The following is a 25,273-nucleotide window of genomic DNA, read 5'->3' on the forward strand; positions in this document are numbered from 1 at the left end:
AGCAGTGTTTCCTGGGATTACTGGAAAAAGAATAGGGATGAATTCCTGTCCTGAACATCGTTCATAATTTTGCCAATCACAAACATGGAAATGTATCTCAGAGTCTTTATCCTACTTCATTTTCCCATCTTGGAAGGGAAAGACACAAATGCTACCAAGTGATGTCCTGAAGTTTAGTTCAGGATGTATGTGACACTGCAGAATTTTGGTTCACTGAGATGTAATTTGTAACAGCTAGTTTTACTGATTGTAACTAAGTTTTATTTTTATTTATTTTTTTATTAGTTACAGACTTACAAGTTTTCATGCTTCTGTTTCAGTCATACAATGATGAGTACCCATCCCTCCACCAGTGCCCATTTTCCACCACCAATGGTCCCACTAATGGTCCCAGCATCCCTCCCACCACCCCCACACTGTCCCCTTCACCCCACCCCGCCTCTGTGGCAGGGCATTCCCATTTGTTCTCTCTCTCTTTTTGGGTGTTGTGGTTTGTTATGGAGGTATTAAGTAGGCATCATGCTCATTCTATAGTCTATTTTCAGCCCGTATCTCCCATCTCTAGTGGGCCTGCCTAGCAACCTTTGCTTGGTGATCCCTTCTCTATCACAGCTGCTTCTTCACCTAACATGTGAGGTCAGCATCCAAGCTGTGGAGTACTCCTCCTGGTACTTATCTCTACTATTCTTGGGTGTTAGTCTCCCATTCTGTTAGTTTATAGTCCACAAATGAGTGTGATCTAACTGTGTCAGCCCTCTTGGAAAACAATATGGACACTTCTCAAAACATTAGAAATTGAGCTGCTCCCATTTGACCCAGCAATACCACTTCTGGGAATATATTCCGGAGATGCAAAAAAGTACAGTAAAATTGACATCTGCACGTATATGTCCATTGCAGCACTGTTCACAATAGCCAGAATCTGGAAAAAACCCGAGTGCCCGAGAACAGATGATTGGTTAATGAAACTTTGGTACATCTACACAATGGAATACTATGCAGCTGTTAGAAAAGATGAAGTCGTGAAATTTTCATATAGGTGAATCAACATGGGAAGTATCATGTTAAGTGAAATGAGTCAGTAACTAAGTTTTTTGTTTGTTTGTTTTTGTGTTTTTCTTTTTGGGTCACTCCTGCCTCATGCACTCAGGAATTACCCCTGGCGGTGCTCAGGGGACCATATGGGATGCTGGGATTCGAACCTGGGTCAGCCGCGTGCAAGGCAAACAAACGCCCTACCCGCTGTGCTATCACTCCAGCCCCAGTAACTAAGTTTTAATGTGAATATGTTTTCTAAAGAAGAGGATGTTTGTTCAGGTCAGTAAATCCAATGGTGATTCAGGTTAGATGTTTTGATGTTCTTGGCTCATCTGGATCCATTTTGCCACTAAGGTCCCTCTTTTTTCCCCTCCTCTGGGTGAATTTGTATGCATAAAACTGTTTATGAGTCTTTGGGCTTCAGTATGCTAATCTTTTCATTTCAGAACGATAATCAGAAAGACTACAAGGTTAAAAACGCAAGAGCACAGCTTCATAAATCATTGAAGGGCACTGCTGATACGGAGATAATAAGTCATAAATATCTGTTCCTCCAATCCCCCATGGCAAACTGGGAAACAGAGACAGCAGCTGAGGAAAAGCAAGGGACTGTGCAGAAACCTTCCTGGCTGAGAAAGTTATAAATGAGCAGAGAAGGAAGTCCCAGTCTAATGTGAAACTAAAGTAAAACTAACAATTGGCATCATATATTATGGGTTGGTTGTTTGCTTGCTATAATTAAGTTGGCATCAGTGGTTAACAGCCTTGAAAATTAAACTCTGCCAGAAAAAACTTTTGAAAAGGGTAATCAAAGGCTTCTGAATAATGAAGTTAACACATCCCTATTACGAGGAAAAAGAATGTTCTTGTGGTCTCTTGTTTGATGTCTATTTTGTTGTCAGTGGTGGCTATTGTTTTTGCAAACACATTCATTTTTACTCTTGGGGATTGTTGTTGTTCCTCAGCTCTAGTCTGTGTACTATGTACTTAGTCTCAGTTCTATGTACTTTGCCAGCTTGAACTAGTGGTTGTTCAGCCTCCATGTGAATTGGTTGTGCAGAATTTGATTCTTGCCTGCATTTGTGTGTGTTTGTGTGTGTGAGAGAGAGAGAGAGAGAGACAGAGACAGAGACAGAGACAGAGAGACATGGGGGGAAGAAAGATCTGGGAATGGGGGGATTGTTTGGTTCCTATTACCCTCTGTACCTCAAATGGAAATGGGGCGTCTTTTGAATCTTTGGTTATTAAAGTATTCACATTGGGACTAGAGAGATAGTACAGTGGGTCAAGCACTTGCTTTGCACACAGCCAACCTGGAATCAATCCACAACATAGCATATGGTCTCCGGAGCACCACCAGGAGTGATCCCTGAGCATTGCCAGGTGCGGCCTAAACACTGCGTTCCCCCTCCCCTCACCACCCCATGCCACCCAACAACAAGAACAACAAAAAGTCACATTTATGTCACAAGAAGAACATTTAAGAGCCAGAACACAAAACTGTCCTGAAAAGAATTTCCTTCTAGGTTTTCTCTCTTTAGGGCTGATAAACGGTGCCCAGCATGGCAGTAACGAGGCATAAGCACAGATAACCCTCTTCTTCCCAAGATGTTCCCATTAAAATGCAGAGACTGTCAAACTTCTGTGCATGATGTTATGTAAAGTAGAAAAAAAAATGTTCAGAACAGATCGAAGATCTTTTCTTCTTGCAGTTTCTTTCAGCGCTCAGAGAAAACGCATATAGTTCATTCCAATTACCTGTTTCCAAGCATTTTTCTTTAAGAAACTCTTCCTATTCCTGCATCGAATATTTATTGTGATATAATCATAGCTCTGGTGGAGTAAGTGTTGGTTATTTTTTGAGTAGAGGAAGATTAGTTTCACCCCCAGATGGGCATTCACACAAGTAGCAGTTTTCTAGAGAAGTTCGACTTTAAAACTAAATTGCATAACATGGAGTGAAAAGTAATGGACTATTAAAGGCTCTGTTTAGAAATTTTCATCTTTGCAATAGCAGAGAGCACAGGCAAGGGAAATGATTGGAAAAGATAAATGCATGATAATTCATAAAGAGGAGCAAGCTCATGCTTTATTCCTCTATTTTAATTGATCATTGGAGCAGAGACTTAAATGAGAAAACTAGGAAAATAACTTACTTTAAAAGCATACCTCTACAAAGTAGGTCATAATACAATAACAGCTCCAGTGCCGACAGAAGACAATGTGTTTCCTCCCCTGACTTGTATACCAAAGGTGATCTTTCGCCACAGCTTAGGAGTTTCAATCAAATCTGTGACCCAAAGGTTCATGTTCACATATGAGTATTGGGGGCTGGTGAGAGGATGGAAGTAAGAGGGTGTCCTCTGGATCACCTCTTTCTGCCCCAGTACATCTCGGTTCACTCAATAGCAAATGAAAATGTTAAATGATTCTGTTTATGATTCTCTAAGTACAGAGGCTATTTGGAATAGAAGATTCATTGAAAGATGATTCTCAGCTCCACAGAGAATCACTGCTATGGATTCTAGACATGGTGCTAACTGGGAGGGGGAGTAGGTGTGGGGGAATGGATCCTGCTCGAGGCTAAAGAATACCAAGAGGTTATTATCCTCTTACTCGGATTCTGAGCAAATTGAGGAAACAAGCAAAACTGGTGAAGGAGAAAAATAACTATTGCTACAAAGAAAGACTACCAGTGAGAGATACCATGGGAGTGTCAAATGGGCCTTCATATGAGCATCTCCATCATGGCAGATTGCCTAATCACCCACAAGGCTAGATCCAGGTAGATCCCTCCTATGTAACAGGACGAGGATATATTTACTGAGTCACTTGCCCATAAGTAAGAAAAGAAAGTGAGTGACTTATGCCTGGTTTACTCTTCACAGATTTGTTAATCAGATATGTCACTCTTCCTCCCTTAGGGAAGAGGAAATAAAAGTAGAGAAAGGCTGGTTTTACATAGGTCAGGTTTTCCTTTAGATTTTCAGACCATACCTAGTGGTACTCAGAGCTTATTTCCAGCCCTGTGTTTATCCTAGCAGGGTTCTGGAAACCATATTGGGTGATGAGGATCTAACACAGGTTGGCTACTTGTAAGGTAGTACCCTACCTGCTGTACTATCTCTCTGGCCCCTGAATTTTCTTCCTTTGGAATGGAACATTGCGATCAGGAGAAATTCATTCCCCTAATAATCTTCCTTAAAACCCATGATACTAAAAATTTATTATTTCAGTATAATGTAGTAAGGTGCACACTGACATTTCAGTGCAAAACCTTTGAGGCATAAGTGTAGTAGTTCCATGGCATGAATGTTGGCCTGTCTGCCACATACACAGTTATGAACACATATTTTTAGTCACCACATGAACAGCAGCTAGATCTTTCAAACATTGCTTAGATAGAACCAAGAAAAATGAGAAAGACTTCTCCCTCACCCAAATCAGTGTCTTTTACTAAAACTTGTTATACTGACATCATTTTGGACTTAGAGTACAGAGCTTCCACCTACTTCTCATCTTGCTTCTGCTCATGTTAATAAATATGAACTATTACTGCCTGAGATTACTTCGTGTGTGTTCCTGAAAAACAGAATTCACAAGAACCTCCCTATTCAGGTGCAAGCAAGTTTATTTGATAAAAAAACAATGTAGAGAGAATACTTTGACCCCTGGAGTGGGGTTCCAGGGAAGGTGTGCCATTGCCTGCACTCAGAACAAACACTTCAGAGTTTTTTCGGTGCCTCGATGACTAACGCCTTCCTGTAACCTTCTGTAACCCAAACTAGGCAGGGGCTTGGCTCTCTCCAGACTGAATAGCACTATATGCATCTGCTTGGTACCCATCATGCCCCAGGTTTACCATCATGGGGTCTGGGAGATCTCTGTGCTACTTTTTTGCAATTCCTGTATAATGAACCAGACCAAATCCCTTGCCCTAGCCTAGTTAAAACCAGTTTTCTTTGTGGTCAGAGAAAGTGAAACTCAAAGACTTCTGGCAGAATAGCTTCTGCATCCTCTTAGTCCATTGGTCCTTTCCTTTTTCCCTTCCGGGATTAGTGTGAAGTCCCACTTCCTCTCCCTTTGCCATTACCTGCTTGTCTCTGTCTGCTGACTATCAGAACTGTGTTTTGTATATGAGTTTCTCCAGTCCGTTCTTTTTCTATCTAGGGTCTGACATTGCATTTTGTTGTCATTTCTCCTGATTCTCCTCAGGTTTCTTACAGTTACTCATTCTTTATCTTTTATGATGTTGAGACTTTCGAAGAACACTAATCATCTTTTTTGAATACTGTCAGTTTGGGCTGGTGTGATATTTGCTCATGGGAAATTTTGTTACAAGTCCTAAGTACTGTTGCTGCTCAGGATATCATCAGATGAAGAGTATGTGATAACAATGTCCTGTGACTGGGAGTGGTAACTTTAATCACTTCTTAAAATGGTGTTTTTCCACTCAGTGGTGATTTTCGAACCCAACATGCTTTCCTCCACATGGACTTACTGGTTTCCCTTTGGTAACTAATAAAAAACTAGAAAGTGAAGCTTTGAAGTTATAAAAAAAATCCTGGTTTTCCTCAAATTCACTCTGTAATTTATCACCTGTCAAAGAACCCCTTCTTTGCTAATTATTTTCATTTGTTTTGTTTTGGAGGACCAAACCCAGTGATGCTTATGCTTACTTCTGATTCTGCACTCAGGGACCACTCATGGTGGGACTTGGACAAACTTTTGGATGACAGGGACAAAAAATAAATCAGCTTCCTGCAATACGAGGGCTGTATTCACCATACTGTCTATTTCTCCAGCCCCATTCTTTGCCAATTATTACTGTGATGTTACTTAAATTTCTATTTCCCACATTCCTCTACATTTGTTACTTGAAATTCTTCCTTAAGGAAGAATTCACCAAACACTTAATTGTTATGTAAATATGAACTCATGATATTTACTTTATGGATTCTTATTTATTTTGTTGCACAAATTGCTCCAGCTGTCCCCTAGGAAGCCAACATCTGTGTCATGTCAAATGCCCTATCCTTTTCCAACACTACATTCTTTTTGGCACCACAAGATAAGGTACTCTAGGCTCCCTTGAATTTTTCCTCTCCCAGTCCCATTTGTCTGTCACTTCTGCACAGGAGCTGCCTCTTTTTCATTTAAAACAATGATCAACACCTCAAGTCAAGGAAGCTGGAGTTTCTTAGACACATTCTCTGGGCTAGCACATTCATAGTCATCACATACATTGTCATCTTTATCCTCACACTTTTTATTCTGTTAGATCAGTACCATTTTCTCTTCTCAAAGAATAAATGCAGACTTAAGATCCATGCATTAGCCAGTACTCTCCAGTGCAAATTCTAGGTGTGCTGTATGCCAGGGTTCGTGCTTATTCCAGTGAAATAGGTAAAGAGTCATTTCCTATGCAAAATAAACCTTTATGAACATGGTCCTCTTCAGTATCCTTCACCCCATCTTATAAGATGAGGAAACTGAGGACACTTAATAAGAGAATCAAAATTTCAAGAACCAAATCTTGGAGGAACTTATTGGAAAGCCCTGATATGTCTAATAATCATATAAGTTTTTACCTTACCTATTATGCTATTTTTCAGGGTTAAGATTTTGAATAGTAAAACAATTTTGGCTCATCATTAACATTTCCTTTGCTTATCTTATGATGAAATCTCATGCTAACCAGCAACCATGAATGTTAGCCAGCAATTAGCAATGAGAGTATTGAGCCTAAATCATCATTTTGGCTGGTTCACAAAGAAAAAACTGAAGAAATAACTGAACTCCTCAGACTACCAAATATTTATATGTGACTTGTCCGCCCCCCTTTCACTCTGGCAATATAAGTTCATTTGAAAATGATGTGTTCTAAAGAAACAAAATTCTTGTTTTTTCAAGCATGATATTTTTAAGAAGACTTAGAAAACCTCACATTCCTTAAAGCATATCTGGAAGAAAAAAAGAATTAAACTCAGAAAGGTGAAACATTGATATTTATACTCGGTTTTTAAAGGCCCTCTCTGTGAACGCAGCAAGTCTGACAGAGCAGTGGAGCCAGAGCCTCACTCGGGTTCAGGTGTAGCCCCTGCTTTCCACTCCTGTGGATTCCCAGCTAGTTGGCAGCGTTTGCATTTGCTTTGAAGAGCTGGCATGCGCTCTACTGAGACAGTTCAATTAAAAACAGATTTTAACTGGAAGATAAGATTCTACAAGCTCTGCAAAACTAGCAAAGACCTTTCAGGTAAGTAACTCTAATCACCCTCTGGAACCCGGAGAGACAATTTTTGATTTTTCTTTTAAAAAAAAGAAAAATCAGCCTGTATTTCAGACTGTGGATAGCTTCTCTCTCATAAATTGCAAAGAAAGATCGGGTGAAAAGGATAGATTTCACATGTAAAGCCAATTGGCTTTTTGATAAGATAGGACAAAGGTCAGTAAACTATGAGCCCTAGGTCAAATCCAGCCCAATACCTTTCTTGGGAACAGAACTATGCACTCTTTAGCTTTGCCCATTGTAGAGGGGTTTTCTGGAGATGGTTAAGATTAATTAAGGTTATAAAGTACAGTCCTGCTCCTCTGCAATTGGTATCCTCATGGAGAAGGAGAGACACAGAGGGAGACCTATGAGAACGTAGCTTACATCAGTCTAGGAGTACTGAGTTTGCCAGTACCTTAATGTGAGATTCTAGCTTCAGAATGGTGAGAAATTAATTTTTTGTTAAGTCAGGCTATCTTGAGATTTTTTGTCAAGTCATCATAGACCAATGCAGCCTGATACTCTAAATACATTTTTATTGGGTAGTCTTCACCCACTTCTTCACTTTTTTTGTGGCAGTTTGCCTGGAGATTTATCAGAACTGAGTAGTTGAGATCATGAGTATTTAACCTGCAAAGACCAAAATGTTCGATGTAGTCCTTCACCCCCAAAATGTGGGACAACTTTTGAAGCAAAAACATAAAGTCTAGGACTTTAAAAGGAAAGGCATCCCTGAAGATCCAAAGGCATGTCATTCACTTAGTGGGCAATAATCAAACTAGCACTGGCCAGATCACTGCAAGGGGTCCCTGAACTTCTGCCTTACCAGTGAGCTAAGTGATTGACAGTGCACATTTCCCAACGTTGATACTCAAAATGTTTGGAGGGGCAGTGCTTGGGAGGGAGCCTGCTCTGTAATGACTCTAGTAGCATACGGGGTAGTGAGAAAATAAATGTGGTCACAAAAGAATGCAGAAATCAGAGAAGAACTGGTTTGTTTCTCCCACTCCAGGGCAGTGGGTGACTAGGGGTATCAGGCTCCCATAAGCCCTTGCTGCAGAGCAGAGTGTGAGCCAATGAGATCTTTGCAGGTAGTGAAGAAACTTCACCCTCAAGAAATTAAAGTGTGTATTTAGTGCAGAGGTGAGAAACGTCCAGCCCCTGGCCCTATAAGGCCTACGAAATAATGAGGTCTGACCCCAGTACATGATAAGACAGACATAGATACTTCTTGTCAACTGCCTGTGTTGGACCATCTGCCTGTATTGTATGTGCTTAAAATGATGTATGTATGTATGTATGTATGTGTGCGTGTAGATACACACACATTTGTATGTACCGAACTGGCCCCTGGCAGTAAAAAAGGCTCCCTTCCCACAATGACCACTAGGAAAAATTGAGATAGCCAATGTCAGAATTCTCTGGTTCTGATAATCTGTGTTAAAGGAAGCACTTGGTAATTCTGTGCATCAAGTTGTGAGTGCATGCTGGACATGGATCTAGTACTTTACAGGAGCCTCAGGGATGTGGGTGTACCTTGTGGCCAGCCCCTTAGTAGGGTAACCAGTAAAGAGCCCCAGTGAAGGAGGTTTGGATCAAAGGGATGTTACCACCCCAGCAATCCAGTGCATTGAAGAATTAGAGTGTGTGAGGGGGCCAGGGAGATTGCTCAAAGGGCTGGAGTTCATGTCCTGTACCCTGGAGCTCTGACTTTGCTATCTGGCCTTATATGCTCACCTTCCTAACCACCGCTCTACCACTCAGCACCAAGGTGGGAGTAGCAATAGCCCTGATCAACTCCATGTGTGGCCACCCCCCCAAAAAAAAAAATCTGAAATTAGTTTCTGTACCCAAGTGCCACCAGCTAGGAGACTTCTGAACCAGAACTGTTGGCCTAGTATCCACACTCTAATGTGTCAGTAACTTGGAATTCCAAAGCCAGGAGTGCTACTGGGCTGGGCTGACAGTAAGCAGAGTTGCTCCAAGTGCTTTATAGTCTGTCACTCATTCTGTGGTGGCCCCACTGTGGTTGTGCCGGGAACAAATGAAGAAAACAAGGGCTATACTTAAAGACAAAGCACAATCATTCTTCTCTCCTTGTAATCAATAATTTAGACCTGCAAAACCAGTCGACCACTGATGGAGAGTGCAGTACAAAGAAGAAAAGGACCATCCAGCATCCATAGCTCCCGTGCCTCTCCTCTCCATTCCCTTCCATTTCCTCCTTTGTCCCTTCCCTCCCTCCCTCCCTCCCTCCCTGCTTCTCTCCTTCTCTCACACTCTTTCTTTGCCACCACCTCCCAGCCCATCTGAAAGCAAACCAAGCATGCTGAATTGTTTCCCACAGATATAGTCCAGTAGAAGAGGGATAAAGTGTGCAAATACTTCAGAAGGGTGATGAGTTTGACTGTATAGCAGAGCAAATCGGTTTTTATGTCCATAGCTGTTCCCTCTATGTCCCCTAGCATGTGATCATAAATTCAGCAAGTGACTATATATATTAGGAGCATGAATTTAAAAAATTAGACAGGTACTACCATTAATGGAGGTAGTATCCCTATGTTAGATGCTTTCCCAAGGGATGCTCATTTTGAAAGCTCATTGTTAGTGTTTGAAAGCAGGGAGGACACAGAGTGCCTCGGAAGTGTTTATAGGCCATCTATTTGCGTGCATTTAACCCAAGTAGACAATTCAGTGTGTGGGGTACAGAGACAAACTCCTTTTACCCATCCCCCTATTTGTGGGGTTTGGGATTTTTGTTTGTTTTTGTTTTGAGGCCACATCCAGCAATACTCAGTGGTTACTCTTGGCTCTGCACTTAAAAGTTACTACTGACAGTGCTCTGGGAACCATATGGGATGCTGGGGATCAAACCCTACTTGGCTGTGTGCAAGGCGAATGTCCCCTATCTGCTGTACTGTTGCTCCAACTCCTATTCTGTGTCTTAAATCTTACTCACAGACACATACTTTCCACCTAACATCCAGTTTCACGGGCCTATTTCACGGGAATAGATACAATTGCTTTGGTGGAATGAACTCTCCTGAAGTAACTTCATTCCTTTATTTACTCTTTAATCTATTCATTGGCATGCCCATCATTTGCATCCTAAATTAGATTAAATAAAAATGAATTCCCAAGAAAGAATACTCTGTGGTCCCTTTAAGGCAACATAGCCACCATCTAAATCCAGGTGCCTTCAGGAGGCCTTTCCTCTCCAAAGATTCAGAGAGGATTAACGTTTTAAATGCTGAGTTTCTTGATTCATTTGGTGATAGCGGGTGTTGTGATCCACAAGCACACTTCTGGTGCACAGATTAGAGCAGTGAGATATGTTTTGAATTAGTAGGACACAGCTCTGTGCCCCAGCAGGAAGGAGCACTGAGAGCTGCTCAAGGCTGGGATTAGCTCAGCCACATTTGATGGGCAGCACTTTAGCCACCGCCACACCTGCTAGCTCTAATCTGCATTGCTGTTACCATGGCGGCTTACATCAACCTAGGCTATAGCCTCTGTTATCCAACCCATCCACCTAGAAAAAAAAAATGTGGGCACAACTAGTTGTGATAATACCCACTACCATGGGGCTTCTGGAACCCTTCAATAACTCTTCTTCCTTCTATCGTCTGCCTTCTTTCATTCAGTAGGCATTGAGCAAATGTATCTGTGGTTGCTGGAGCTGCATTTCATGAATAAAGATATAGCAGGGGTAAAGTATACAGTATACCAGGAGTGATAAGAGGAAAGTCAGGCAGGGACAAGATACTTTTGTGCTTTTGGGAAAAATCTAAAAAAACATCTCCTTCCTGCACATGGGCATCACCTTCTCCTGCAGACCCTGGCCACCGAGGGTGCCAGGACTGCCATAAAGCTGCAGGGAAATCACACTGTCTTCTGTGGCCCACCCACCACTTTCTGCCCATGTTGCTGCTAAAATTATGCAGAACCACCGTGGCACCCCCGGCTGAGCCTGGCTGAAGTTCAAGACTCTCCCTGCAGTTGTGAAGCGAGGCTCTGGCTAAGGTGGCGTGTGGTCTCCTGGCTGCCACCCCAGTGCAGCTTCTGACCTATTTCCCTAGTCTCAGAACAGTGAAGCAGCTGGTTTAATTTAGTTTTGGTTTTTAATGTAGCAGTACTTTTATTTTTCAGCCATTGATTAAGCTGATTGAAGTGGGCATAAACTCTACTCACTTAATTTTTCCTTTTTGGTTTTGGGTCACACCCGTGGTGCTCAGGGCTTAACTCCTGGGCCTGCATACATAAGTGGTGCTTGAGGTCAGCCATGTGCACAGCAAATCCTCTACCTGACTTGTTCTTTTTAACTACATCAATTTGCAATAGCAGGTAAAATCCATGAATGTGTATATTAAAGAGGTATATGATATGTATTATGTGTATATAAACTATAATGTGTATATACACTGTAAAATATCAAACCAGCACAGATTTTAAAAAATATTATGGGGCTGGAGCGATAGCACAGCGAATAGAGCATTTGTCTTGCACGCGGCCAACCTGAGTTCGATTCCCAGCATCTCATATGGTCCCCCAAGCACTGCCAGGAGTAAATCCTGAGTGCATGAGTCAGGGTATGCATTGCTGGGTATGACCCAAATAGCAAAAAATAAATAAAAATAAAAAAGGGTGCTTCTTGACCCCTGCCTCTCTTGAAAGGCAGTAGCCCTGCTCACTGGGCTCTCTCTGGTCTTGGTGAGTGCTGGCAGCTTACCTTACTTAGCTGCATACATTTACAAGCACACACCCATATACATACAAGTGCATAGGCAGTGTAATTTTGTCATTTCTTGTCAATAAGGTCTATTTATATAACATTACAGAATGTCATTTTTCCACTCATTGAACAGCTGATCGATATTAGAATTAGCTCAATAATAGTATAGATCTCTGCCCTTTGAATCAGCACTTAACATGCCACAGTTCAATTGGGGCTTTTTTTTCCCTATGACAAACATGTGTTTTGTTTGGAAGGGTACATGGTGAAGAGCAGACATGTAGGTTTTGTGCATTTGAAATGACTGCATTTGGCCACGAAGCTCTTACACTTCCCAGCAGTCCCTTACAGGGACGTTTCTGCTTTGTCTGCTGCCTGTCCTCATTCGGGCCTGAACTCGTGGAGCCTGTGTTAAAAGGGGAAAAAAGTACCCCCACCCAGTGACACTGAGACATGGACTTTGTGTGACTCTTAATGGCTCTCTATCCTCTGTATTTGTTCCCAGGAGCTTTCTGGTGGATGAGACAGGAAGGAAACAGCTAGTCTATGAGACAAAATGTGATGAAATTTTTCTTTGGAAACAATGTTTATGTTTAGACTTTAAAGATGCATTTAGGGACCAAAAAATAGTACAGTGAGTAAGGCTTGCATGTGAGCAACATGGCTTTGATTCCCTCAGACCATGTATGAGTTCCTCCGGCCCTTTCAGGGGTGATTGCTGAGCAGAGCCATGTAAGCCCTGAGCATAGCAGGGTGAGGCCGCCAAATGAATAAACAGCAGCAAAAAAAGATGTATTTCATTCTCATAACTCTGGTTTCAAATCATAGAGTTTACAGATTTGTGTGTGTATGTGTGTGTGTGAGAAAGTTGTTTTATTTCATACTAGAGCCATTTAAGTTCGTATGTAAGAGAATACAAGCAAGTATGTTAAAACCAAGCAAATGTGTGCTACTTTTGATACATAAGTGGCCTAGAATATATGAGGTTCGCAGTCGTGCACTTTAGGAAATGCCGTGCCACTCTCTTCCGGGAGTTTTAGTTTATAGTCTCTGGATCTTGGTCATTGATAAGATTACATGGCACTGGGGGCAGTTTGTGGGTATGACTGCCAAGCTACTGTAAAGCTGGGGATCTGATGGGAGGAGGCCCAGAACTGATCTGAACAGGTTTTGCAGTCTCAGCCACGGTCCCGCATACCTGGGGTTTTCTGCTGGTTCTCTCTTGGGTGAGGCTTGTCCGAGCATGTGGAGGGTGGCCTTGAGCATGGCAGCGGTCAGGTTCTGGAGGTTTTCTACTGCCGGGGTTCTGCTTGGGGCGGGGAGGGAAACTCAGCCTGCCCCCCTCTGAGGTGCCCAGGTGAAGACAGCCTGGCATGGGGTCAGGATATTCTGCCAAATTTACAGATTTTTCCACTTTACCCCTAGAACCACTTAGTACCACTCCCCAGGATAACGAAGATTATCTTTTCCTTGTAAATTTTTCCAGAACATACATGTACATTATAGTGTCAGATAGTTCAGTGGGTTGAGCATGTGCTTCACGTGTTGGAGGCCTAGGTTAGATCCCTGGAACCACCTGGTTCCTCAAGCATCACCAGGATAAGCTCCCAAGCAGTCAGAAGTGTCCTCTGAGCATCACTAGGAAAACCTGTGAATTGTCATGTGGACCCCAAAACAGAACAAAATTGCATTAATTTCAACCATTTGGGGACAATGCAAGAATAATATACTATTGTAGGCAATTAATTAGAGTGGCTAAGACCATAGATGCTAAAGCCAGGCTTCCATGGATCAAATCCCAGCACTATCATATAATTATCTGCATGGCCCCTAAGCTAGTTATTTAACCTCTATCTCAGTTGCAAATTGAGGAAAATTGCTAAAGCTATTACAAAGATTAAATGAGTTGTTATTTTTAGAGCTCTTAAAACTATCATCTGGAATATAGTAAGTAACCATGGACTTGGTTTATGAAAGGAGGAAATAAATGACTGTCCACTTATACTTCTGAAAACAGTGTCTTGGAAATTATTCCATTATATGAATAAACCATGAGGAGTTTTCCAGTTCTTGAGGAATATTGTGCTTATCCATTGTTTGCTACTGCAAATCACTCCAGTGATTTGTACAATAATCTTACACAGTAGTGGCTTTTCCCATGTGTGAATGTGTGTGTAGGATACAGTTTATAAAAGTGGAATTTTTGGACAAATTTATAATTTCTGAGTTTAAAATTCTGATAGCTCTTGCCATATTGCCTTCAGGGAATTGATGCCTTATTTAACAATGTGGGAAAGAACATTGTTTCCCAAGATTCATAGATACATTTCTGAGAACTGGTATATATTTGGTTGTAATAAATATAGTATCTCAGTATAACATTAATTTGTATTTTGAGTACCATTTCATGTATTTCAAAGCCAGTTTTATTTCCTGTTTCTGTAAACTTTTTTCAGTGTTTGAATGGGTCATTATTTATTCATGACTGACTTTCAGGACCCTTTTGAATATTTAAGAAATTTGCTACTTGTGATTTAGTTATTTCCCCAATAATTACAATAGCTATTTTACATACAGTAATTTTATTAGGGATTTTAAAATTGTATTGCCTACTCTATCAATCTTTAATGACTTCCTGGTGTTGTATCATGGAATAACCTATGCTACTTTTCAGTGGTAAAATAAATCTTCCAGGACCCCAAATGTCTTTTAGTAGGCTTATGACATTTTCCCCAACATTTAAATCTTGGAGACACTTGGAGCTTAGCTTGATAACCATATAAAGGATCAACTGGCAAAGAGTTCTAAGCCCCATCTGGCCCACATTGTGTGGAATTACTGTACCTTCTTTCACTTGAGTTCATCTCACACGTGTCTACTGTGCTTTGTCACCTTCCATCCTGTGGCTTTCTTCCCTTTATCCACCTCATGGGCTAATGACTGACTTACTTTTGCCTAAATCCAGCAGCATTGCCCAGAAGCTTCTTTGCTGCCTGTGCAATGCTCACTCTCATATTCCTTCCAGGACAATTCTCAATACCTTTCCCCCCACCCCCGACTCCCCAGATACTCTATTTCACCATGGAACTTCTTTTTTAAAAGTTTTTAAATTTTTATTTATTTTTTTAATTTTTATTGAATCACTGTGAGATAGTTATAAGCTTTCACGTTTGAGTGACAATCACACAATGATCAAACACCCATGCCTCCACCAAGTGCACATTCCCCATCACCAATATCCCCAATATAGCCCCTCTTTCCCACTGTCCTCCTGCCTCCATGGCAGACAATATTCCCCATACTCTCTCTCTACTTTTGGGCATTATGGCTTGCAACACAGACACTGAGAGGTCACCATGTTTGGTCCATTATCTACTTTTGGCACACATCTCCCATCCCGACTGATTCCTCCAGCCATCATTTTCTTAGTGATCCCTTCTCTATTCCATCTGCCTTCTCCCCTCCGCTCATGAAGCAGGCTTCCAGCTATGGGGCAATCCTCCTGGCCTTTGTATCTACTGTACTTGGTGCCAGCTTCATGTGATGTTATTCTATACTCCACAAATGAGTGCAGTCCTTCTATGTCTGTCCTTCTCTTTCTGACTCATTTTACTTAGCATGATACTCTCCATGTCTATCCACTTATAAGCAAATTTCATGACTTCATCTCTCCTAACAGCTGCATAGTATTCCATTGTGTGTAGGATTACATAGCCTCAGGTAGTTTAGGCTTATCAGGTTATTCCTTTCACAGTGCTCCCATTCCTCTGTGTTTATTTGTAACTTCTTTCTTAGTGTTCTGTTGACTTGTAAATATTGTTTTTCTCTTCTCCTTGAGTCCTTTGCATAGTTTATTCAGAGCCATGTCCTTTTTGCATGGACACAGGAAGACTTAGCAAATGCCATGCTTTTGTAACCTGGGAGTCATTTGACTCTACATGATATTTTCCTTCTGGGCATCTGTTCTCTTGACCTAAGCCTCAGCTGCCCTTACTTCCTAGCACCCCCAAAAGCAGTGTCCTGATGAGGCACAGGACGGACCTAGGACAAGCCGTGAGTTGTATGCTACCCTGGCATCGAGATGGGCCTGGCCAAAGTGCCTAATGCTTAACTATAAGTTAAGAGCTTGATTATGGACAAATGTTGTCATGATCCAGTGATAACTAGATTTGGACCCTGCTAGAGTGAGGAATGATTAATCTGGCCTGAGTGCTGTAGTTGAGTCTGGCAAGATGTTGCCAGGAGAGCTGCCTTGCAAGCCTCAATGTATCTCTTGCTATGTCCATACAAAAATAACTAGTATTAAGATGTTAATGAGTGCTTGGACTAAGGAAAGGAGAAAAGCACCTTAAGAGTCAGGAAGGACTTTGGAATGCCCAGGGCTTTCTTATGTTGATTTTGCTACCTGGCAGTGTGTAACCTAGGGGCAAGGGCAAGAGAGGAAAAAGGGAGGAGAGATATGGAGAGAGGCAGCAGCAGATCCAGAGAGAGGACGGAACTGGGAGTGCGGGAGATGAGAAAGATGGAAGATTGAATAAATGGTAACTAATCAGCAACCAGCTTGGTCCTCGTTCTTCCTTCGCCTGTCCTTGGCCAACGGCCGTCCGGATCCAACCCATACAACAGCGGTTCCAGAGCACCGAACGTGGGTGGTGAGGCAGCTGCCCAGAGAGCCCGCGAGTGCACACGCCCCACCCCTCGGCGTGCTTTAGTTTTTTACAATTGTGTAGATGTACCAAAATTTCTTTAACCAGTCATCTTTTTCATCTGTTCTAGGGTACTTGGGTTGTTTCCAGATTTTGGCTATTGTGAACAGTGCTGCAATTAATATTTAGGTGCAGATGTCATTTCTACTGTGCTTTTTTACATCCTTGGGATTTATTCCCAGAAGTGGGATTGCGGGGTCATATGGAAGCTCAATTTCTAGTTTATAAAGGACTGTCACCATGGACCTTTTTACCTTTCCCCAGGATGAACTGGAAGCCTCTCCTTTCTTTGTCCTCTATATACTGTATTTCTTCTTTGATCTTCCTTCCTGTCCCAGCCTCTCTCCTCACCCTTACCTCGCTTGTCTCAGCAACTTTTACAACACTCTACCACTTTGATTTCAAGAAAAAGGATGAGTAAAATGTCTTCGTTTTATTGAAGTTTATTATAAGGCTCCCCTTACCCCCTGTTCCTTTGCAAAGAAGTGTCTTTTTTGCTGATGGGAACCAGGAAAGGGAAAAGGCTCTACAAAAAGGAAATTCCGAAAGAGAATCATCATCACCCAGCACCTGCTGCAGCAAGTACTTTAGACAGGGTGCAGGTGGGAATTTTGCTCCCACTGCTGGCCCCCTCCAGGCTGGGAGGACAGGTTGCCTGGATCTCTGTAGCAGACCCTTCCCAGCCCAGTGATGGGCTCTGATGCTTGCTGCTTGCCCCTAACCCCATCACCTTATTCAACCTCTTTATTGTATAGAATTTACTAACTTGCAAGAGCTTTCTTTGGAGGGTGACTTGTATCATTCACTAGCTAGAATTGAGGGCCACTAAGAGCTGCATTTTGGGAGTCATTCATGTCATCATGTTGAAGCCATCACACTCAGCACTGATCATTGTATGTCACCAGTTTCACAGACTTCAGCCATTGCCTTTTGTCAAGCAGCTTGGAGTTGTGACTCCAAACCTTAACGCTGATGAGTGTCTGAACCTTAATGTTTTCTATTAACCACAAGGGGCTCATGCACACTCCAGGTCTCCTTAGCCTGTCACTTTGTCTATCTCCACCCTCAAGACTCCCCTATATCTCCACTCAAGATTTCGGAATGGCATCATTGGTGAGATGAGCAAACGTGGTATTTGGGATATAAAAGAAAAAATCCAGTTTATTATTGTAGCAGCATAGCTGAGTGTATAGAGATGCTAAGACCTACAAGTTCCAGTAGCTTCTTTCCTCTGATTAGTGGCAGGTCATTAACAGAGAGTCATCACTGTCAGCTTCCTTGAAAGACAGCGGCATAAATGCTGTTTTGCTGTCCTGGAACCAATATTTGATTTGCAACAGCTTGTTTCTCAGGCTTTTTCCTTGAATTTGTCTTAAGGTTATGTGATCCAGGTACTGGTGGGGCCTGTTTTGAACTCTTAACACTCACAGGTTTTAGTTTGAGCAGCATATAGATGACTAGAACAAAGCCCCTTAGATATCATTTAAAAAAATAAAAATAAAAGGCCAGAAGATAATCTTATTTCTCCAGTTTTTTCCTATAACGTTCTTTGGGAAATGGGGTGGGGATGCTGCCTCCCAAGGAATGCTCAGGGGTTACTCTTGGCTCTGTACTCAGGAATTACTCCTGGCAGTGCTCGCAGGACTTTATGGATGCCAGGAATTGAACCCAGGTTGGCCGCATGCAAGGCAAATGCCCTACCCGCTGTACTATTGCTCCAGCCTCTCCCTCCTATCCTTGCTATACTCTTCACCACCATACTTACAGTTCATAGAGAATGGTTTACCAAGTGCTGCTATCCAGATCCAACACTGAAAACATTGTGCACATATGCAGTTAAAAAAATAAAATATAATACAGTCCTTGTTTTCTATCATTTAATACCTTCTGCTTTTTCCTATTATTTGTCAGCCCTCAATATCCGTGACCTATTTCATTTTTCTTTCTTTAGTCTGTTGATACTGAAGGAACCAGTAAGAACATCCAGCTTTTGGTGTCCCTAAATGAGTTTTTACCTGATGTCAGGCTGTCTTGTCCCTACATCTGTTCAAATAGAGGCCTGAGTAGTGTCAGGTAAGGGTGAACTTCATCCTCCTCCCAAAATTTTTTTCATCTTAAACTTTTCTGCTCCTGTAGATAGCACTACCTAGCTAGGTCCTAGAGAGAGCATTTTCTTTATTCTTGGATACCTCCAAAGTCAGTGACCTCTATACCCCAACCCCGCCCATTTCTGTATCAATTACCTTGCTGCCTGATGGGTCTTCTTTTCTTTCCTTTGGTTGTAAATGTCTCTCATCACACTCTCTCTCACCCATGGTACCTCTCTTGTTGCCAAGACATTAGCATCCACTGTGGAAGCGTCCTAACTGTGAGCAGGGAGTTGTCTGGGCCTCCTAGGTCACACATGGATTCTAGAACTTTCATTGCCCTTGGGTCTCTTGTCAGTACCATGGTCTGTAACAGTTTCCCAGTCATCACTACTCACACATTTCCCCGACATAACCCCCTTTCACTTTCTCCTCCCTTACCCAGCCAGTGCTCCCTTTTCCATAGTGTTCAACATTTTTCTTAACAAAGTCTCTTTTGTGGTGTTACTTCATGGAATGAAGAGCTTTGCACCTGCTCCCAGGGCTGCACCTCCATCCACTCTCTTTACAAAGATAAATATGTGGTCTCAGCAAATGTCCACATGGCAGCTGTTCATGAGGTTTTAAGAAGAAATGTACCAGCTTACCTGACACTTAGACCAAAGTTTTGGGCTTAATAATAAGTCTCTAACTACGTTGCTAGCAGAAACACAAATCACAGAACACACAGCATGTGCTGTATGTGTGTAAGCACCCACTTCTTCCCTGTGGCAATGTATGTAACTATGTAAAATAGGCCTGGAAGAAAACATCGCACAGTGGTGAGTACTTAATTCAAAGGACTTGGGATTGGAAGCAGACTAACGGGGGCACCCGTGCCTCCTCTCATATGAAACTTGTTTAGTAAAACAGATGTTGAGTAAATATTTATGAATTTTGTTCACGCAGGTAAAGTCCATTGACAGTGATCGTGCAGTGTTTTTAATATTTAAGAATAAAAATGTAGCAAGTCAAACTTCCACAGATGAGCAACAATGTGGAGCCTGTGGGAAATCTGTTCCTGGCAGTGCCTCCTCTGTCCCCTTCCTACTCTGGCCATGGCTGCATCTTCCCTGAGCAGCTCTCTTCCAGAACTTTCTGTTAGAAAACCAATCCACCAAACATGCCATTGAAAAAGAAAGCCATACAATTACACATTTTAATTAACTCATGCATTTCTTTACCTTTCACTTGAAATTTTAGTTCTTTTTACTATTTTTCCAGCTCTCCAGGCAGCAGTTCTCAAAGGGTGGTGGGAGCTGGAGATGCTTAGAGGACCCAAACAATACGTGCAACCACCTAGCACTACAGGGAGCCAGAGGACAAGGCAGGTGCCCTGAACAAGAGTGGGATGCATTGTATTCTTTAGCAGCCTGACAGACGAAAACCATTCATTCATGACCAGAGCCACTTCTAGTCTGACTTATTTGTCCAAAAGTAAATCACTGATACCAAAGGATCACATGTCCCAAAAGCTATTTTCCAGCATAAATCCTCCATTGCCCCCAAATGCATTTCCATGGTTAACGGGCTGGCAGTTTTGCAGTATGGTTATAGAGATTTGACAGTGGCACCAGACGCAAGGTTGAAATCCCAGCTGTTCTGTTTTCTATCATTGTCTCTTAGGACATGTTCCTAAATAGCTTTTGCCCTGCGACTCCTCATCTGTGAAAATGGAAGTAAGCAGGGGCGTCTTTTGTAGGTGAGAAATTACTGGCTGTACACTATGGCCATCTGAATCATGCTGGACATAGGGAAGAACCTAAATAAGTTTTGCTAGGATTGAAGAAATAGTACAGTGGTTAGGGCTATTGGCCTTGTATGCAGCCAATCCGGGCTCAACTCCTGGCACTATATGTGGTCTCCCAACTTCCTCTGAAACAAAAAAGATTTGCTTCTGTTTGAATCTGGTAAGCACCCAACTTTAAGAAGTCACATGATTTGACTGAAGATAGTTGGGTTTGATGACCATTAGACAGTTTGCCCCCTGGACTCCCCCAGTGCCTGTGGCTGAACACTGGATGTATGACAAGGGATTGGTAGGGGTGCGCATGAGCTAAGGGAAAGCTCTCCTGGGCACTTCGTATGGAGGTCATCTCTGCAATAGAGATCCAGATTTTTTATTCTCTTTGGGATTTCAGTCTCATCAAAATCCCAGGGTTGAAAAAATAGTTGAGAGCCTTCACTGATGGTTACCTAGAAAGCAATAATATGTTATAAGGGAATCGCGTGTAGCACAAGACTTTGAACCCCCAGTACAAAAAGCTTCTCTACACACACTGGAAAACTCGACCTTCATAAACTGAACAGAGGCTTTCTTCCTGTTCTCTCTTGAGCACACATCTCTACCCTCATACGTCTCTAAGTTACATTCAACAAAAACCTTTTTGCTTCACTGAAAAATAAATTTGAAACAACAAAACTTTGAACAGGGTTCAACAGGTATTTTTATTCATTGGCATCTCAAAAGCTTTGGGAACAATTGTGAGAAAAGTAGTGATGTTACCTTGTGGCCTGTGTATTTGGGCGGTGCTCAGTGACACAATCTTAAGCATCTTGTTGACCCCTAAATTCACAGGGCTTGAAGGGGGAGAGGAAGAGCTTCCTCTGGCTAGTTTGTTTAACCCAATTCCCTTGTCCCTGTGTTCCAGGGATCATGTACCGCAAGTCATGTGCGTCGTCAGCGGCCTGCCTCATCGCCTCAGCGGGGTACCAATCATTCTGCTCCCCTGGGAAACTGAACTCAGTGTGCATCAGCTGCTGCAACACCCCACTTTGCAATGGGCCACGACCCAAGAAAAGAAGCAGTTCAGCGTCCAGCCTGCAGCCACAACTCCTGCTCACCTTCCTGCTCCTCACATCAGCCCTCTTCCTGGCGCACTGCTAAAGCCAATGGGGAGAGCAGTCCTCCCACGTGATTTTCGTTTTCTGGCCCCCTGTTCCCCAAGATCCCTTGGGTGCCCTTTTCTGGGGAGTCTGTTTTCCCACACCTTTAGTTCCTTTGCAAATGCTGAAAGAGCTCCATGCAGAAATACTGTGTAAGCTCCGAGTTCAGGCAGAGGGCGTTGTCAGGGCTTACCTGCAGGACAGGGAGAGGGCAGAAGCTGACCCCACTAACCAGAGGACAGGCTGGCAGGTTTAGCTTGTAGAAGACCTTGAAGTGGGCCTTTGCCAAGGTCCCTAACTCCCACCTGTCGCCATAAGGTTGCCATTTGTGTTGTCCCTGCTGCGTGAATAGAATGCTGCTTTCGTGGTCTGGGCGCGTGCGGGGACAGTTAGCACCCAGGAGGGCCTCCCTTAAGACTCACACTTCCTGCTCCTGAAACCCATTCTCAGAAGCAGAATAATTGGCTGGTTTGGTCTCCAAGTCGGGCTCAGGCGACTCAGGCGTCAATGGTGGGGGCTGACAGTCGGGAGTCACTGGCCGGGGCTTCGGAGGCTCGCTCTGAAAAGTGCTTAAGACAACTATGTTAGGTCTTCTTGCAGAGGAATTGCTCCGGGAGACCAGGGAGAGGAGCGGGCGGCGCACGGAGCGGCCGCCGGAGGAGGTGGTGGAGGTGGACAGGCCACGCAGGCGCTTCTCCTGGTTGGCGTGCTGCAGCGTCAGGCGGTGGCAGCGCAGCACCTGCAGGAACACGCGGCGGAACTGCTTCGAGGACACGTTGTACAGGAGCGGGTTGATGACCGAACTGAGGTAGAAGAAGGTGTCAGAGAAGGGCAGGAGGATCATGTACGCCTGGAAGTATGCCATCGTCCAGTCATGCTTGGGCTTGGCTGCAGCCATGAGCCTCCGGATCTGGTTAGGCATCCAGCAGACGGCCAAGGTCACGACGATCAGCCCTGAGCAGGGGAGGGAAGAGAGAGACAGCGTGAACAAACACACCTAGACACTCACAATCTTTAGAACCTTGGTTCTCTGTGCTGATGGGCCAGGACATGGTACCGATTTTTCAGTGTTGTGCTTGGCAGCTGCCTTTGCCGTTAGTGCAAACGGAATTCAGCTTTGTCTGAAGGCCTCGGGAATTGACTCTGTAAGACCATTAAATGATTGTAGACAAGTATGTTTATTTATACCGGTTGATGCCCATTACTTTTTCTTAATGTTTTCCTTGTTGATTGTGTATCCAGAAAGCATTTTATGAAGTCTGTAAATCTGGTTTTGTTTTTTTAAAGAAATAGATGTATACAGTATAGCCATATGAGATGAAACAGATTCTGTATTTTAAAGACTGTGTCCTCCTTGTCCCCCAAAGATATTTTCAAGTGAAATGAAAGTGGTGTCAGCTTGGTAATGAAGCATCTTTAATAACACTGATTTTTCAATTTCAGGGGAAACAATCAGGAATAGTCTTATTACTGAGGATGTTTTGGACTAGATGTACACACCTCTAATTGCAACAGCACTTCTGCAAAGGAAACAGCATTTTTCTTTTCGAATGGTTTTTGATGAATCAGCTTTTCTAGCATCAGGGAGGAAAAAAAGCTCATACAAAAAGAATGGGAAAATGGAACACCTTATGTTTTCAATCAGTAACATTCTTTGCCTTTACAGCACCCTCTCTCTTTCCCCAAAAGACCAGGCTCTAATCACACACAAATCTGTGGTTCCCTCTATGGGTCAAAAGTTTACTAGAGGGAAATATTTTTAACAGGCACATATTTGCATCCTGACTTATGCAATATATGCGTATTTCTGTGACCTCTAGCAGAGAAAGACATAGATCACAGACAACTGCAAAAAAACCAGAATCTGTAGAGCATTTTGTCATATCTCGCTGAGAACAAAATATCGCTTATGGAGAGCTGCTATCATGAAGCCCTATTTTGCATTTTCCCTCTCCTAAATTTGCTGAGAAAAAAAATCATTCACATTTTTAAGGAAACTACAAGAAAAAAATTATTGTTAGCAATGATCCCTCCTGCCTCCAATCAGTGTCAAATATTAGTAAATGCTCCAGGAAAAACAGCCATGTTTATGCATCCAGGTTTGGCCCTCCGCAGGCACCCACCAGAGCCTCCTTTCCAAGGTGGGAGAAGAGGCCCTAGATGTGCTCTCTGGCACTGAAGTAGACCACTTCCCCCATCAAGTCCTCCATGAATCCTGTCTCCCAAAATAGCCAGGAAGCTGTCCCCCTGTCAATATCCAGGGGTTGTCTCCTGGCAAACCCAGCCCATGCTTAGAATACAAACTCCTTTGCACAATTTGCTCCTTTACATTGGCTACTCAGAATACTCAGTACATCTGAAAATGAAATAGACAAACACATTGATCTGATGAAAAGCTGAAAAGAAATATTAAGTCAAGAGTAGAATCTAAGCCACCAAGCTTAGCTACAGCTGCTAGATAGGAATAACAATCAACATTTTTTTTAATTGCTTTATTTTTTAAAATTTTTTTTATTGAGTCACCATGTGGAAAGTTACAAAGTTTTCAGGTTTAAATCTCAGTTATACAATGCTCGAATACCCATCCCTTCACCAGTGCACATATTCCACCACCAAGAATCCCAGTATAGCTCCACCCCGCACCCCCACACCCCTAGCCCCCCCATCTTTAGCCCCCCCCGCCTGTGTAACTAATAAATTTCACTTTACTTTCACTTTGAACAATCAACATTTTTTACTTAAAAAAAAATAAGCAGGACGTTAACCCCCCCTCATTTTGACAAGCACAGTTATTTCCACTTGTGCTATCCAAAAGGTGTTCTTAAGTATTTCTTGTTTTTATTGCATGCAAATCTGACTAAAAGGTTCATCTCATTACTTGTGAAGAAACTAGGATTCTCAATGTATGTAGGAAGGCTACTGGTCTCTACTGAGTTTTAATTTTTTTCTTTTTCTGGCACTGGATTTCAAAGAAGTACAACCATACTCAACAGGATTTTTCCCCCCTAGAATATGGAAATTTGAGCACATGATTTTAGCTGCACGCTGTGTTTCACGATGGGAGGTTGTACTTTAGGCAGCAGGGATCTAGGAAGACAGCAAGAACTGTCTTTTCCTTACCACAATGTTGAAGGAGGACAGCATTTCAAGCCAGTGGGACAAAGGCAGTCATTTGATAGCACTGTGATGGGCAGGAGGAAAGAAGTGATAAAATCATTCTTCCAGTGGTCTTTTATCTGCAAAGCTCTAACAATTGTTACCATCACCCCTTCACTTGGCACCAGTTATCCCTCATCAGTCATCTCATCAAAAACAGCAGAATTTGTCAAGAAGAAAAACCCAGCAGCAGGATCTGAGAGAAGGAATGGGCAGACAGCTGGATCTTGGTTAGCTGTTCTAGCTGGAATAGAATCCCTGCTGTGAAATCAAAGTGAGTTAAAGCAAAGTAGTAGGTGGCATATTAGTCTGATCAAATAGCAGAAAGTGGAAATCAGACCCCAGATTATTCAATGAC

General features: G+C 42.6%; 2 protein-coding genes across 3 annotated transcripts in view; one reads left to right on the forward strand and one right to left on the reverse strand.

Annotated features, from left to right (window-relative positions):
* LYPD1 (LY6/PLAUR domain containing 1) overlaps nt 1-21,760 on the forward strand; it is a 34,584-nt gene extending 12,824 nt beyond the window's left edge. For both annotated transcript variants that reach the window (XM_004608169.3, XM_055121396.1), the window contains exon 3: nt 21,525-21,760. In XM_004608169.3, coding sequence (XP_004608226.1) covers nt 21,525-21,760 — 236 coding nt within the window. The remainder of the gene's footprint in view (nt 1-21,524) is intronic.
* A 417-nt stretch (nt 21,761-22,177) lies between these two features.
* The window catches only part of GPR39 (G protein-coupled receptor 39), a 222,427-nt gene continuing 219,331 nt past the window's right edge, over nt 22,178-25,273 (reverse strand). Inside the window, exon 2 of the mRNA XM_004608193.2 lies at nt 22,178-22,713. Coding sequence (XP_004608250.2) covers nt 22,178-22,713 — 536 coding nt within the window. The remainder of the gene's footprint in view (nt 22,714-25,273) is intronic.

This window comes from Sorex araneus, chromosome X (genome assembly GCF_027595985.1).
Source record: "Sorex araneus isolate mSorAra2 chromosome X, mSorAra2.pri, whole genome shotgun sequence".
NCBI lineage: Eukaryota > Metazoa > Chordata > Mammalia > Eulipotyphla > Soricidae > Sorex > Sorex araneus.